Genomic DNA, 17,382 nt, shown 5'->3' on the forward strand with positions numbered 1-17,382 from the left:
TGCTTCATTGAGGTATCACACAATGGTGCAATTCCTAGAAGTATATGTAACGCTTATCTTCCAGATCAAAGTAACATAATATGATTTAACATAGCGGTGCTTAGAACTAATGTCCCATGCATACTGCCTGAAGCTGTTGCTGTTGTTGAGTGCCACAAGTCTGCTCAGACTCATAGCAACCCTGTATTAGTTTCCGAGGAGCACCTGGTGATTTTGTACCACCAACCTTGCAGTTCAAACCAACCTTATGGCCAAACTTCATCTCTCATACTTCAGGCATATTGTCAGGAGGGACCAGTAGCTGGAAAAGGATATCATGTTTGTTAAGGTGGAGGGTCAGAGAAAAAGAGGAAGATGCCCAGCAAAATAGGTTGGCAAAGCGGCAACATCAATGGGCTCAAGCATGGTAACAATTGTGAGGTTGGCCCAGGACCAGGCAGTGTTTCCTTCTGTTGTACATAAGGTCTCTATGATTAGGTACCAACCCGATGGCACCTAACAGCAACAACATAAATAGAATAATAAAAGATAGCCTGCATATTTAATGGGGTGATTTACATGTATTATTTGCAAAAATGTAGGGGGAAATTATTTTTAAAAGCAATCTGTAAACTAAAACTGTTATTATACTATACTGTTATTATTGACTACAAAACATTCTGGTTATTATTGCAAGAAATTACAATGATAGAAGTGAAAAACAAAACCACAGATGCTGAAAAGCTTAATTTAGAGAAGCAAATAAAAAATCAAAATTACTTAAAAATCAAATAACAGAACTTTAAAAATATTACTGGAATTGGACTGAAATGCCAAAGTTGGAAATAAAGAAGACAGATGAGTAGTTAGAAAAAAAAAAATGGTATTGGTGATAGAAATGATGCCAGAGATCACATGATAGAATTTTACTAAACCAACAACATATTCATTGCAATGTCTTTCTTTTTTCAACAACATAAACAGCAACTATAGCATAGTGGTTCCAAGTTGAGTTGCTAACCTTAAGGTCAGCAGTTCAAAATTACCAGCCTCTCCATGGGAGAAATACGAGGTTTTATGTTTCTATAAAGATTTGCCTCTCCTCAGAAACCCTATACAGGGTTGCTATGGGTCGGAACTGACTAGATAGCATTTAACAACAACAACAAAGATTTACAGCATCAGAAACCCTACAGAGGGTCACTATGAGTCAGAACCAACTTCATGGCACACTACCATCATAAAAGTGAACCTCACAAAATGGAATACCAAAGAATCAAATCAATTACATCTGTGAAACAAGACAATGAAGAAGATCAATATTATACTAACAATACAAGGGATGTAAACAAATCCTCAATTGCATCTATGTAGGTTCAAGGTGAAGTTGAAAAAATTAAAACAAATCTACAAGAAGCACAACATGACCTAGAGTATTTCCCAGCTGGATTTAGAAACCATTCTTGCATTGAACAATAATGACCAAGACCAGATGAGTTGTGGGATGACTTTAAGAACAACATACATGTAGAAAGCAAAAGGTAATCAAAAAGGCAGGAAAAAAAGAAAAGACTTAAATGGATGTTACAAGAGACTTTGAAGATAATTCAAAAACGTTTACAGCAGCATATCAATGGAAACTGCCAGAAATTCAAGATGGGTTTAGAAAAGAACATGGAATAAAGAAGAACATTATTTTTATAAAGTGGATCTTGGTTGAAATGCAAAGGCATCCAACTGTGTGGATCATAACAAATTATGGATTTGCCAACAAGATTTAATTGTGCTCATGTGGAACTGTTCAAAGACCAAGTGGCAATCATTCAAATAAAACAAAAGGATACTGTGTGGTTTAAAATCAAAAAAGGTGTGCATCAAGTTTGTATCCTTTTACCATTCTCATTCAATTTGTATGCTAAACAGATAATCCAAGAAGCAAAATTATATGAAGAAGAATGCATCATCAGGAATAGAGGAAAACTCACCAACAACCTGCGATATGCAGATGGCACAACATTCCTTGCTGAAAGTGAAAAGGACTTGAAGCACTTGCTGATGAAGATCAAAAACTACAGCCTTCATTATGGATTACACTTCAATGTAAAGAGAAAAAAAAAAAAAACCCTCACAATTGGGCCATTAAACAACATCATGATAAGTGGAGCAAAGACTGCAGTTGACAGGATTTCATTTTCCTTGAATCCACAATCAAGGCTCATGGAAGTAACATTCAGGAAATCAAACAATGTATTGAATTAAGCATATATACTATAAAAGATCTCTTTAAAGTGTTCAAGAGCAAAGGTGTCAATTTGAAGACTAAGGTGGGCCTTATTGAAGTCATGATATTTTCCGTCACCTCATATACTGGACAATGTAATAAGGAAGACCAGAGAAGAAATAAAATTATGCATTTTAATTATGCAGTTGGCAATGAATATTGAAAGTACCGTGGACTGGCAGAAGAAAAGAATAAAACCATTCTGGAAACACAACAGCTGGACTGTTGTTCCTTGTAAGTCAGGATGGTAAAGCTTCATCTCTCATATTTTGGACATGTTATCAGGAGGGAATAGTCCCTGGAGAAAAATATGTGTGGTAGAGGGTCAGCGAAAAAGAAGAAACCCCTCAACAAGATGGCTGTAACAATGGACTCAAACATGAAAGTAACTGTGAGAATGGTGCAGGACCAGGCAGGTCTTGTTCTGCTAAACAAAGGGTTGAGAAGACATAGCTATTTGCTATTCATGGGGCATTAAGTAGTGCTCAGAAGAATTTTACTTTCTAGTTCGGTTGTTAGCTGCATCAAAAGTCAGTTGACGGTTGACTCTTTTTTTGCCTTTTTTTCCTCTTTGAACTTAATGAGTTTACACCAAAAAAACTTAGGTAGTCATTTTACATTTAAGGAATAGAAAACTTTTTTTAAAAAATACAAAGGATGAAAGGATATTAACCAAGTTTACACTTCTTTTTGCTCTAATTTTTAACAACAATTCATCTCATATCTTACTACAATGTGCAACTGCATTTACAGCACCCCTTACAATCATAAAAATAAATTAAGGAAGTACACTGCTAACAGTGGCCCTAGAGGAAATTGATTCACTTCTATTAAAAACATTATAGTATATAAAGATTACATACTAATACTATCTAGCCATTTGAGAACCTTTGGTCATAAGAATCATCATCATAAGTTTTCTGGAAATAAGTTCTAGTAAGAATTAAATATTTAAAAGGTGAAATGTTCCTTTATTTTAACTTTAGCAGGATCTGTTTTCCATTGTTAGGAAAAGCTTTCATAGTTTTAAAGCAAAAGCTGCTAGGTAGAGTGGAATCTAGATAACTTACACTGGACTCCTGAGTTCGAATTTACAGGGAGTCTTTTGTAAGTAGTACTCAATAAAATATTGTCCCTCCCCTCCCTCTGGCCCCATATCTTGTATTGTTTCTTACAAAACTTTGATCAAGTGTAGAAATACATCCAGGCTGATGTTTATGCCATACATTAGCAACAGCAATAAAGCCAACTAATGGGATTTTAAAAATAGAAGGCAATTAAAATGTACTCAGTTATGTTAAGAAAAGCTTCCATGGGGTAATATTGAAACAGTCACAAAGATTAAGAAAATACTGATATCAAAGTACAAATGACTACAATGTTAAAATAGACAAAAATTACTATACAAGAGCCTCTTTTAAAATTAAGAATAAAGAACACAACATGAGTTAGGATTATTTTCCTGTCCTCCTCATGAATTTGAGCCTTCATACTCATCAGGCTGCTTATGTTGACATCTGATGAAGTCCCATTCCAACTTCAGAGAGTGGTGCTTCAGGAACCTCTGGATCTTGGTCACATGGTGATCACCGTGCAATTTCAAAGTAGTGCAATATGGCCATGATGTGCTGCGGCATGAAGATGTAGCCTGTGTATAGCGCCATCCCCACTCACAGAAACCAGCACTGAATTGAATACAGTCCACTCCCAGGGCTCCAGCATGTAGAGCGCAGTGACGAGCATGTACTGGTAGTAGAACTGGAACATTTGTTTCCAGGCCCACGCCAGAGCCATTGGGGCATGCGCTTCCCGTAATGAGGTCGATCGTCAATCTCTGACGGTTGACTCTTGATGCAACTAACAATCGAACTACAAGGTAAAATTCTTCTGAGCACTACTTAATGCCCCATGAATAGCAAAGTTGCCCACTAGCATGGGAAAAACAACTATCCCTGGCTCTGTACAAGCTCTAATTGATTTGGGTGCTTCTTTCTGTACCTTCAGGTAGTTTCTTCCATGCATGCACTTTCATGAAACTAGATCAACACTCCTTTGAGTAGCAGCTATTGGAATCCTCTGCAAAGCTCCATAGCTCACACTCTATGTAGCTCTCTTCTCTCTTCCCCGTGAACTCTACCATCATTGCCTCCAGGGACTCTCAGCTATATCTCCTCAACTCTGAGATTTAACAGGCGCCCCACCTCAGTTCTACATTCCTGCATAACGGCCTGAAAATATACTCCAGGCAGTAAACCAAGGCAATTCTAGGGTTCACCTCATTTGTTTCCCATCTCTCAACAATTACTGTTCTTCACAGCTTAATGTGCAATGTCCTGGCAACTATTGTTTCATTTATTTTGTCTATTTTGTTATTTCAGGAAGGTGGGTAAATGTGTCCTTGTGATTCCAATTGGCCTGAATCAGAAGTAATTTTTTATTTCAAGCATAATAAAACACACTCATAACATTTTCAGATAATTCCAATACATGAAGTCTCTACAGGTCTGTTGTTATTTGTTTCTGCCAGTTCTTGCTCTTTTAATGTCTTGTACCTAATGTGCTTGATTGTTTTTGACAGTGAGCTGCTACCTATAACATTATAAAAATTATATATGAAGCATAACACTTCAGGAAAATAGCGTAGATATATTTTAACCTACTTCTTCCACTAATTACAACGAAAAACCTTGGACATTATATACTAGACAAACATAAAAGACACAAAAGAAGAACAAAATAGGCATCATATTACTAAGTTAGAAAAGAAGAATCACTGACATTTTCAGTATATACTCCCAAGCTGTATACACTCAATTGTTTGAACTGCAAGGTCGGTTGTTCAAGCTCACCAGCCACTCCATGGAAGCCCTATACAGGGTCGCTATGGGTCGGAACTGACTCGATGGCACTTAACAACAATAACAATACATGCTGAGCACTGTTTGTACAAAATGGAATTATGTCAGTCAACAAGTCAGAGTCCTTGCCCTGAAACATTTTCTATACAGTGAAGGAAGAGATGCAACAAGCAAATAAGAAGAGTTCAGTCCTGGGTAAGTGCTACAAAAAAGACAAAATAAAATTATGAATTAGAGAGAAGAGAGGTAGGGGGAAGAAGCTACTTTACCTAGGAGAGTAAAGAAGGCCTCTCTCCACAGGGGCACTGGATTGAGAGTAAATGAGACGAAGGTTGTAGCCAAAAAAATCATCATCATCATCTAAGGGAAAAACATTTCCAAGCAAAATGAAAGTGCTAAGGCTGTAAAGGAGTAACAAAAAGCCAATGTGATAAAGGAGAAACAGTAATAGAAGAAAATGTGGTCAAAACAGCAAGGATTCCAAAGAGACCAGGGCTGCAAACTAGAGTAGGGCTTTTGAATATTTATGTTACAGTGAGATGGGAGGGTTTCTCTGAGTTTTAAGCAAGGAAGCAAAATGTTCTCATTTACATTTTTCCAAAAGATCTGGTTGCTATGTGCAAGACAGACAGCAAGAGGACAAGAGTGGCATGACACAGACATAGGGTATTAGAGTTCAGGCCAGAGAGGATAGGGACTAGACTATCATTATAACCGTGGAGGAGATGAGACACTGTATTATCCAGAATATGCTTTTGAAGAATAACAAAGATTTTCTAATGGATGTGGATTGGAAGCATCAGAAGAAGAAAAGAATGAAAACTCCAAAGATTTTGGTCTGAGATGGATGGATGGATGGTTGACACCATTTTTTTTTTACATACGGAAGGCTTAGGGAAGCAATTTGAGAGGTTGTTTATAATTGTTTGTTGAATTCAATACTTTCATTGTATTCCTTTCAGGTCACCTGTCAAGTTTCTCCACTAGTTTAACAATCTATATTACATTTCTTTGGTATCCTCATGTGACCAACACAGCACTAATATATAATAAATACCTGCTGAATCTAAGTAAGTTGAAATCATCTTACAAGAAAACATGAATTAACATTTTCAAACCTTATGTTTAAAAAATCAAATACAGATGTTTTAATCAAAAACACTGCATGTTTAAGATTTTTTTTAAATGCTAGAGACAAGCCTACTAGATGTATGTTTACAATTTTTAAATGTGTACACTCTTAACTGTTTGGTGGTAAAAATGGCATTCAATGCAGAGAAGTTTTCAAAAGGACTTTTACAGCGATTTAAATGTCTCAATTATTTTTCTTATAATGAAATTAAGTACAAGGGAGATATATTTAACCTCACATTTTTTTTAATGGTTAGCAACATGAGATGAACTTTAATAGATTAGAAACCTGAGGTCACTGTCACAACCAACATAATAAAAGGAGAAAAAAATGCACACATTGCTTATGTTTTCTCTCTTCTCTATAATAAAGAGGCAAAGCTGAATCCTGGCAGTTAGTGCTGTTGTGGATACTTGGCTCTGGAAAAGCAGTCCCAAGAGAACTCTTTCATTATTTTATAGCCACATCTTTTGCAAGAGCCAAAAAAACATATTTAATTTTTATTTCCTATCTTTTCTATATACACTTTATCCATTTTGATCTTAACAACTAATGATCAATTCTAAGACTCTAAAAGCCTTTACACTATTTTAAAATTTGTATAGTTTGCTTCCTGAAGCAACATCTTCAGACAGGAGCATTCATTCATTTGTATATATTTTTCTAATGCTAATCATATATATAAATAACTGACCTAATAAATAAGACTTACTAGAATGTAGTCGCTATGAGTCAATTCGACAGCACTTAACAACAACAACAGGATGTACTGGCAGATATCATGAATAATAAGAAGTATAAGGGAGTACAAGAAAAGATTTTTTATAATGAAAGCATTAGTACAGACGCTTTTTTATTTTACATATATAGTTCATCTCCTATTGCCTACAACACCCAATACAAACATGCCTAACAAAATTTACATCAACAAACACTTTTGTGTTGAGACAACTATTAAACTAAAACCAGACAATGTTTACTCTCAACTGGCTTACAAATTTTTCTACCTCTGTAAACTATGAGGTCCCTAAAAGCAGAAACCATACTATTTATTCTGGTAATCTCAATTTCACTTACAGTGTCTAACACATGCTACATATTCAATAAATGTATCCTTTTTTTGGCTCCCTAAACCTTAGCCCTCAACCACTCATCTGTCAGTCTGTCATACTATAGTGGTTTGCATATTATTGTTAAGCGTCATCGAGTCAGTTCTGACTCACAGCAACCCTGCAGCATAGGGTTTCCAAGGAGAGACAGGTAAACTTGAATTGCTGACCTTGCAGTTCAAACCAACCTTGCAGTCCAGCGCATTAACCCACAACACTACACCAGCACTCCTGTTGTTGTGTTACTGAAAGCTACTCCACCAGTATTTTAAATAGCAGCAGTCACCCATGGTGGACAGGTTTCAGCAGAGCTTCCAGAATGATTAGGAAGAAGGAGAGGTGAACTACGTATGAATGAGCATCCACTTAAAAACCTTATGAATAGAAACGGAACACGGTCAGCTATAGTGACAGAAGATGAGCCCTTCAAATTAAAAGGCACTCATCATTCAAAAAGAACATTTCAAGATCTATCTTGAAGTACAATGCTGTCTGTCTGGAATACGATAATATCCTTATGCTTAAAAGGAAGACCAGTTAACACCACGATTAAATTTACCAACCACTCTGGTAGCATAGTGGTTACGAATCGGGCTGCAAACCGCAAGGTCAGCAGTTCGAAACTACCAGCTGTTCTGTGGGAAAAAGATGAGGCGTTCAGCTCCCATAAAGATGCACAGCCTCGCAAACCCTGTACAGGGTCACTATGAGTCAGAACAGACTCTTCAGCACACAGTCACCACCACCAAAGCCAGTGATGATGAAACTGAAGAATTCCAAGAACTCTACCAACTTCTTTGGACTCCTGATGTAGCACTGTGGAATCAACACTAATCTGCGAACAAGGCCAGCAGTTCAAACTCACCAGGTGCTCCTCAGAAATCCTATATAGGGTCACTGTGAGTCGGAACCAACTTAACAGCACTTAACAACAACAACCAACTTCTTCAGTCTGAAATTGATCAAATATGTAATCAAGTTGTATTGATAATTACTGGTGATAGGAATGCAAAGGTTGAAAACAAAGTGGAAGGGTAAGTTGGAAAATATGTCAATTGGTTGACAGAAATGACTGAATTCTCTAGAGACCATATAATAGAATTTTGCAAAACCAATGGCTTATTCGGAGTCCTGGTGTAGCGCTGTGGATTAATGCACTGGACTGCAAAGTCATTTGCACCACAAGATCAGTAGTTCAAGCTCACCAGCCACTCCTTGGAAACCCTATATATGGTTGCTATGGGTTGGAAATGACTCAACAACACTTAACAACAACAACAATGGCTTATTCATTCCAAATACTTTTTTTTTTTTTAGTAATTGCTTAGAGAGCTGTTGACTTCTTTTTGTTTACTTTTTATTGTGAATCAGATGAAGGTTTACAGACAAGATCATCAGTTTCATATTCAACAAATAATACACCTTGTTTCATTCATCTCAATTATTGCAATCTCCTCCATGAAACAACAACAATCCATTTCTTCCTAAGACTACTATTTCCCTTCCCCCCACCTTGCCATCCCTTCTCGTCATTGTCCTTAGGTACATGTTGCCCCTTTGAACTTGAATGACTGACTGTTTCATCATTCACAGTGAGCATCTTACTAGTGTTGTTCCCCCTGTATACCTATCTACTGCTTGGCTGAAAGAGGGTATGTTCCTTTCCAGACCTGAAGGCTGCCCCAGTCTCTTTCTGACCAGTAGTTCCAGTCTTTGGGGGATGTTGTTTTTTTTTTTCATGATTTTAAGTTGTGCTCCACATATTATGCCATTCTATGCAGGACCTTTTAATGTGATTCTGTTCAGAGCAGTTGGTAGTGGCAGCTGGGCACCATCAGGTTCTTCTGGTCTCAGGGTCATGGAGAATAATGTTCACATGTTCCACTAGTCCATGGACTAGCTGATTCCAAGCATCTTCAATTCTCATCAATCTTCTTTCTTCCACACATTGAGAGAAGAATAGCTGCACCTTAGAGAGCCACTCGTGAGCTTTTAATATCCCAGATGCTACTCACCAGAGTAGGATATAGTACATTTTCTTTGTGTTCTATGTTGTGCCAACTGATACTGTGGTCCTGAGTCCCCAAGTTTAGCTACTCATTGCCTTAAGATGTTTGATAGTTTCATCATTTTGCCCGCTCTATGCTCTACCACATTCATAGTGGTGTTTGCAGGAAAAGTAAATATTCATGTACCAAATTCCTCTTTCACATTCATGTATATCTATGGGACATATATGTGTACATACATACACATATTCACATGTATATACATACATACATACATACATACATACAAATATACACACATTCTACTCTTCTTCCCAGAATCATTCAGCAAGTGTTTCTGTCCACATTGCTACCTGCAGAGTATTGCTGTTCCAAGGTTGTATATAAATCACTATTTACCTTGAGCTCCTTTAGCCCTTACATACGCCCCTGTGTCTTTACCTGTCTTCATCATACTTCAGGCAGCTTCCTTCTTCTTGTATACTGCCCTTTCTGTCACTCAAGTTAACATGTGTCTACCCTACAAACAGTGAACTCCTCTCCCTTTCTTCCCATCTCTGGCAACCATCAAAGAATGTTCCTTTTTTTCTTTTATAAACTATATATTACATATTGTGGAGCATAAAAATATATATTTCTCATTATTCCTCCCTTACCCATTTCAGCCTATGTCTTAATCCATGTAACTATGCACAGAACACTGTTGTTCCAGGGTTGTGAATATATCACAATTTACCTCGATCCCATTTAGCCCATACATTCCTCCCTGTATCTTCACTTGTCTTCACTATTCTTCTGCCACGCTCCCTCTTCTTGTATATTGTACTTCCCATCACCCAAGCTAACATGTGTCCACCCTCTAGCCTGTGAATTACTCTCCCCTCCCTCCCAAGCCATCAAAGACTGTTTCTTTGAGTCTGGAAACCTTTTCTTAAGCTTTTACAATAATGGTCTCATACAATATTTGTCCTTTTATGATTGACTAATTTCACTCAGCATTTAATGTCCTCCAGGTTCATCCACATTATGAGGTATTTCATAGATTCATCATTTCAAATACCTTTCTAAACAACTTAAAAGGGAACTACACACATGGACCTTACCAGATGTAATAAACAGAAATCAAATTGACAATATCTGTGGTAACAGATGGTGGAAAAGCCCAATGTAATCAGCCAAACCAAGGCCAGGAGTGGACTGTGGAACAGACCACCAAAATTGTGAGTATCGTTATGACGTTTGTGTGGACACTAAAATAGATTGCAGAACCCAGATGTAAAGTAGAGCGTGCTGTGTGAGGGGCAGATTTGGTACAGAATAGGGGAAAGAAGGTTGTAGGGTGGCGGTACATGTGACCTCCGCTTCATAGGAATCGGCCAGAGGAAGTCAGATATGGCCCCAACATGGTTTTTGCAACAAGATAATCAAAGTTAATGAACAGCTATTTCCTTAGGTGAAATTCAGTCTTTCTGAAATCACTCAAATTCTTCCCTATTGTACACTGGTATTAAAAAAAAAAAAATACCTGTGCCACCTAAGGACCTTCATCTATAAGGATCATAACTAAAACAGGTACTGGTATTCTGCTAAGGAAAGCAATAAAGTACTTAATGTATTTTAGGAAGTCTATTATAAAAACATTGTCAATCATTCTGAGTGTGTGAATTCTGATATACTCCTGATGGGTGTATAAGTTAGAACAAACCTAACAGGGTTGCCAAAGGCCAACTTAATAATATTTATAAAAATCTTTAAAATATTCCAAAAACTATCACCTTTAGATTCTCCATATAATCTGAACCTAAACTATCCTAAGGTTACCTGTAAATAAAATATTGGCTCAGAAAACTAAAGAATATCACAAGTGAGTACTGTACATCTCTATAAGACCAAACGGTGAACCAATGATTATGAAGCAAAGATGAAACGGTAAGAGGCAGGGAAACCTGATTACTCAAAATGAAACATCCAGAATGCAATGAATGAGAATGTACACACATTGTAAAAATGTAACCAATGTCACTGAACAAATCTGTGCAATAATTATTAAATGAGAATCTAATTTGCTGTGTAAATTTCTACCAAAGGCATCATGTTATTTAAAATTAAAAAAAAAAAAAATTAGGTTAGCAAGATATAAGGCTGTGAATGGCATAGAATGTGATTATTTTTACGTGGGGGAGATATGGGAGGCCTCACAACAGTAATATTTCAACACAGTCTCAATGAAATGAAAGTGTAAGACATACATGTACCTGGGTATAGGTGTTCATAGGTCCATGGAGGAGCAGTTTGGTTGAAGTGAAAAATGAGAGGGGAAGAGCGATAAATAAAGAAGGCAAAGTAGTTTAGAGAGTCCTCATTTCTACAGGCTTCTTTCAAGACTTCAAATAGTCACATGTTTTTTATAAAATTGAAGTGGTTATGATCACTATCACTTTACTCTCTGACTTCCTCTCTCTATCACACAACTAGAGTCCACATTTTTATATTACATCTATTCATGTAACTGCAAGTTTTGAAAAGGAAAAGGTTTAAATGACACCATTTTTAGAAGAAACACTGCAAGAGAACTTTCAAATTAAACAAGTCTGATTATCAACCTAAATGGAGTTGCCTTGGTCTCCACGACATCATCAAAGGTGAAAGCTTATTCAATCTCCATTTCTGGGTTATATAGAATCCTAGATTTGATAAAACGTCTACACTGATATTTACACTGGGGGTCCTGGTGAGGTGCTGTGGGTTAATGTGCTGGACTATAAAGTTGGTTTGACCCATAAGGTAGGTAATTCAAGTTCAACAGCTGCTCCTCGGAAACCCTATATAGGGTCTCTGTGGGTTGGAACCAACTTGATGGTACTTAACTACATCAAAACACAAACTGAACACTGTGTGAAGGAAACAAAGCAAGTATTTAACCATGAGATGTGCAAACTAGGCTATGAAGTTAACTCCCTTGGGTCCATTAATAAATACCTTTCAGGTATTTAAGAACAAACTTGCAGTCTTAAGTTTTTTTTAATCCTATTTGTGACCATTGTGGACCCTCTATCATTTTTAGTGGAAAAAACAAAAAACCGGCTATAAAAGTAAATGGTTTAAAAAAAAAAAAAAGCTAAAATGAATAGAGAGAAATACTGTTAACTGATAATACATGGAGAGGAATATAATCATTATAATGAAACAAGTTGTATGATTTGTTGAATGTAAAGCTGATGATCTGCCCTGTTAATTTTCACTCAATTCACAATAAAAAAAAGAAAGTAAATGGTAATCCAATCAGCCTCAAATGATTTTTGGTTAGCCCACTGTATCCACTCTCATAGAGCTATTGAGACTTGGTGTAGCTGTATATGAAGCACTGGACTGTTAAGTTCAAACCCACCAGCAGCTCCCGGGAAACTACAGGCTAACTGAGTCAGAACTGGACTTAGCAGCACTTAGAGCTACTGAGGAAAGCCATACTTTGTGTCAATACAAGTTTGAGTACCCACCTAAAGGTACGTATTTCACTGTGGCTTGCTTGGCCCTAGGCCTCATCATTCCACAATCAACTTAGCAATTGTGTGCCGCCCACCTTTTAAGCATACTACCATTTTGTTGGGTTTGTTTATATCACATCTACACTTTCCCACAATGAGTGTGTAGGAAATACAGAACTGCCTCAGTTCTCCAATTCTGAGTTGGCTGATGAAAGTTTGATTCTATAATTTGATGGCAAGTGTCCTGGAACCACTGTCCCCATATTTTAGGATCTCACAGCTCATTCTGATTTCTAGAAAACATCTGTAGCAGACTCCATAAACAAAAATTCTTCATTTCTAAATGCTATTTTTAAAAGCTATGTTCTGATTGTGTGTATTGAAGTTGTTCATCTAAAGGAATAAATGTCTATCAAAGAGGGGAAAAAAACATATAAGAAAAAGGAGAAATTATCTTGAAAAAAAGTAAAACTACACTGACAACATTCTAAAAAGTATCTGTAGAGAACAAAAGTAAAGAATTAATGTCTTCAAAGTACTGGGGTAAAATCATTGTCAATCTAGAAGGCTATCCTCAACCAAATTATGATTAACTCAACAAATACTTAAACAGTGCCTATTATATATCAGACTCTACTTAGGGATTTCTAGTATAAAGGCAAACAAGACAGAGACTCTATAACCTTATAGAGTTTATATTGCAGTAAGAATTATTTTAAGACCCAAAACAGATCAAAGAAATTCTTTAGCTGCTCTCCTGGTGTCCTGAAATTTCCATCTCATAGAAAGAAAATGAACTTAGAAAAGCTTTTACTTTTCTGTAGTGCTTTTAAATAAATTACCTGATGGTTCATCATAGGCTTTCATAATCAGTGGTGTATGAGACCCTTGAAAGTATACAGAAATTTTAGTGTATTTCTATATATGAGCAGTTTTCTGCCCATGACTAAACAAAGGTTAGAATCAATTTTCTCTGACCCAAACCCCTCTACATTATAGTTAAGTGTTATATTTTGGTTCCCACCCACCAAAAACTAACCCCAGTTCCATAAAGTTGTTTCTAACTCATAATGACCCTATAGGATAAAGTAGAGCTGTCCCACAGCAGACTCTAAGTTCATTTTCCAATCCTTTTAGCACATTATTATTATTGGTATGACTTCTCCACTAGACAGCAAGTTCCATGAATACAAGGGTTAGTTCCATCTATGTTGCTTACCAGCCTCTAATACAGTAATTGGCATATGGAAAACAGAGAGCAAAACTGAAGTATTCTGTATCCTATCTTCACATAGTTGAATATTTTAATGTTGTCTATTAATTCTAGTATAAATTCTAAACAACTTATAAAGGCTTTAAAATAAAGAACCTTAAAATATAAACTTGGTATATCCTTGATTATATATTTACCATAAAGAATATTGTTGTTGTTGTTGTTAAGTGCCGTTGAGTCGGGTCATAAAGAATATAATAAACATATAAGTATTAGAACATATTAACTCAATTTTTCTTTTGTTTGAAAGCCTAACTAATTATGTTATTAAATGTACTGTCATAAAAGCTGATCCTTACATCATTTTTTACAAAAAAAAAGGGAAATAGAGGCAGAGTATGAAGTGAATTCAAGATGTGTGTGTGAATCCTAACAAACATGACGGTCTTTTTTTAAAATAGAAAAAAAAGCTAAAGAATCGTGAAAGGCACAGAAAAGTAAATAGCTTTCCTCTAGAAAAAATGAAACAGTTCTACAAGGCAAGAATGAATCAGGTTGGTGTAAAGGCTCATTTAAACATTTAAGTCTATCCTTTAATTAAAATAAAAACAGAACAGTCTCAAATTTAAATGATTTTCCTTTCTTTTTTATATTTTAAACAATCTTATTTTTAAAAAGATAAAGCTAAAAGCACAATGAAAAACCTTAAAATTTTTTTTTTACTTACCAAATTGGCCATATAAATTGTGAGGAGCCCTCTCCTGCAAATAGTTGTGAAAAAGAGAAATACAAATACAGTAAGGTCAAATATCAATTTGAGTTAATAATCTGTCTTATTTTAGAAATCTATCAAAAGAATTATCAAAAGTTGAAAAACTGATATCTTAGAGGATGGGATATATTATGTTAATCAAATGTTCAGTCCCCTAACAGTCCTAAGTAGATACTATGAGTTATTGTGTTATGTGCCATCAAGTTGGCTCTAATTCATAGCACCCCTATATAGGGTTTCCTAGTTTGAAATCTTTGTAGAAGTTGAAAGCCTCATCTTTCCCCCACAGAACACTGTGGCTCTAATGGTTTTTAGTCCATTGCCTAACCTACACAGACAGCGCATTTATTCTGTCTGTTGCTGCTGTTAAGTGCTTTTAGAGTTGATTCTAACTCATTAACAACTCTTTATAGGGATTCGAGAGCAGCTGGTGGGTTTGAACCAGGCTCTTGCAGTTAGCAGTTCAGTACTTATCCTAAAGCACCACACCTCATTCATTAAAATTATGACTAGAAGAATACAAAGCAGTTTTTAATTACTTACTATTGCTTCATCATTGGTTGTTATCAGGAAGAGGAACATAATTTGCTACTAGTCTATAGTAATGATAAAGAATTTGCCATTTAGTAATAAAAATCCTAATTCATCTTGCTGAAAAATCCAAGACCAAAACAATTGTGACTAAATACATTTTTTTAAAAAAACACAACAAATTTTAGGTTTTATGTTGTTTCAGCCCAACAGAATTATTCACTTCACTAGATTTAACTACAAATCATACTATATCACCTACATTTTCATTTCATTAAATGATAAGTAAGGTATTATGTGAATTTCCTAAGTCCAAAGGACAAAGATTATAAACACTCACTGTACAGAAGAAAAACATATTTACTAAAGCTATGTAATGAAAATTCAGGTAAAAATTCAAAAATAAGGAATATTTTCTGCTCCTAATCACTTTTTGTTTGTACTGTATTAAAAAATGAAGCACATCCTAGTCTCTATGAAAGAGAAATTTTATGTATTCTAAGAATTCAAATAAACTTTTAAAATTATAAAAACCTATTCTGGTTTCAATTATTAACATTTTTAGTTCTCAAAGAAAATGTTAGCTATACTAAAACAAGTACCAATATCTAGTCCCTTTCACAAAAATATCATGCCAGATGTAAATACTACCATTCTCAATAAGATCTTGATGTCAGACTTAATCATTTATAGTCCTCAGTAAACAATATTTTAAATGACTTAATAAATAAGATTCTTAATATCCCCAAAGCAACATGGAGACAGTATGATTTAACTGGATTTGAAAATCAAGATTCCAGTTAACTAACTCTCTGGTATGCTATCATTAAAATGAGAGAACAGGGCAATTATCTAACTTATATTTTACAAACATAAAAATTTTATTTTAAAAAAAAATCTTGCATTTACTATCAATATATAAACCATAACAATGGATCTACTCTTACTGAAAGTGGGAGCAAAAGGAAAAAAAGAGAGTCCAGACTCACCCACAGAGTAACACCCTCACACTCACCCCCACCTCAGTCTCCCTCCTCAGCAAGTCATCATGCACCTCAACAGCATAACAGAATCCCAGGGGGCTTCCAAAACTTAATTTAAAAAGCACTAGTAAGAGAATACATAGGATTCCTTTCATCTCATCTTTTTTATAATTTCTGTACGGATTGAAATTATTTTTACTAATCTTTACTCATCTTACTACTAAATTCTACACCAAAGATGTCCAAATATTACTTATTTTAGATCAATTATATAACAAAAATTTAGAGTAACATCAGCATTCATAAAGCACACATACACAGCAGAAAGAAGAGTTAAATGTTTCACAAATGATAATCATTCATTTTACCAAAAAGCTATTTATGAAGAAAAGTCTTAATTACAAATTCCAAAATGAAAATCTCTCTGTGTGGTGCTATAGGATAAGCACTGGACTGCTAAGTCAGTTCAAACTCACCAGCTGCTCCTTGAAATCCTATATAGAGTCACTATCAGTTGGAACCAACTTGAAGGTACTTAACAACACCACCAAGCAAGATGATCTCTGTTTTTAAATATAAGTAGTTACATTATTAGATAGATGTAAACCAGTGGTGAAACTAGAGCTGTTTTAGTGCTGAATTTTAGACATAGGAGTGTTGTTCTTGTTCAGTGCCATGCAGTCGGTTTCAGCTCATAGCGAGCCTGTACAGAGTTTCCAAGAAGGGCTGGTGAATTTGAACCGTCAACCTTGCAGTTCTAAATCAACCTTGCGGTTCAGTGTATTATCCCACAAGGCCACACCAGGACTCTTTGTTCATCTTTGTTGTTGCTGAGTGCCGTCAAGTCAGTTCCGACCCATAGCGACCCTGTACAGGGTTTCCAAGGAGTGACTGGTGAGCTTGAACTGCCGACCTCGCAGTTCAAACAGCTTTGCGGTCTGGTGCATTAACCCACAATGCCACACCAGCCATTCCTACAACTCTGCACAGTAGCTGGTATCTAAAAGGTTATAAATAAATGACTACTGAA

At 35.9% G+C, this 17,382-nt stretch overlaps 1 protein-coding gene and 1 pseudogene across 2 annotated transcripts in view; both read right to left on the reverse strand.

The window, feature by feature from the left end:
- The window catches only part of TMEM135 (transmembrane protein 135), a 282,194-nt gene that overhangs the window by 220,380 nt on the left and 44,432 nt on the right, over positions 1–17,382 (reverse strand). For both annotated transcript variants that reach the window (XM_006864950.1, XM_006864949.1), the window contains exon 4: positions 14,794–14,827. In XM_006864950.1, coding sequence (XP_006865012.1) covers positions 14,794–14,827 — 34 coding nt within the window. The remainder of the gene's footprint in view (positions 1–14,793; positions 14,828–17,382) is intronic.
- On the reverse strand, positions 3,133–4,054 carry LOC102831995 (annotated as a pseudogene).

The sequence above is a fragment of the Chrysochloris asiatica genome, unplaced genomic scaffold (genome assembly GCF_000296735.1).
Source record: "Chrysochloris asiatica unplaced genomic scaffold, ChrAsi1.0 scaffold00074, whole genome shotgun sequence".
NCBI classification, from domain to species: Eukaryota; Metazoa; Chordata; class Mammalia; order Afrosoricida; family Chrysochloridae; genus Chrysochloris; species Chrysochloris asiatica.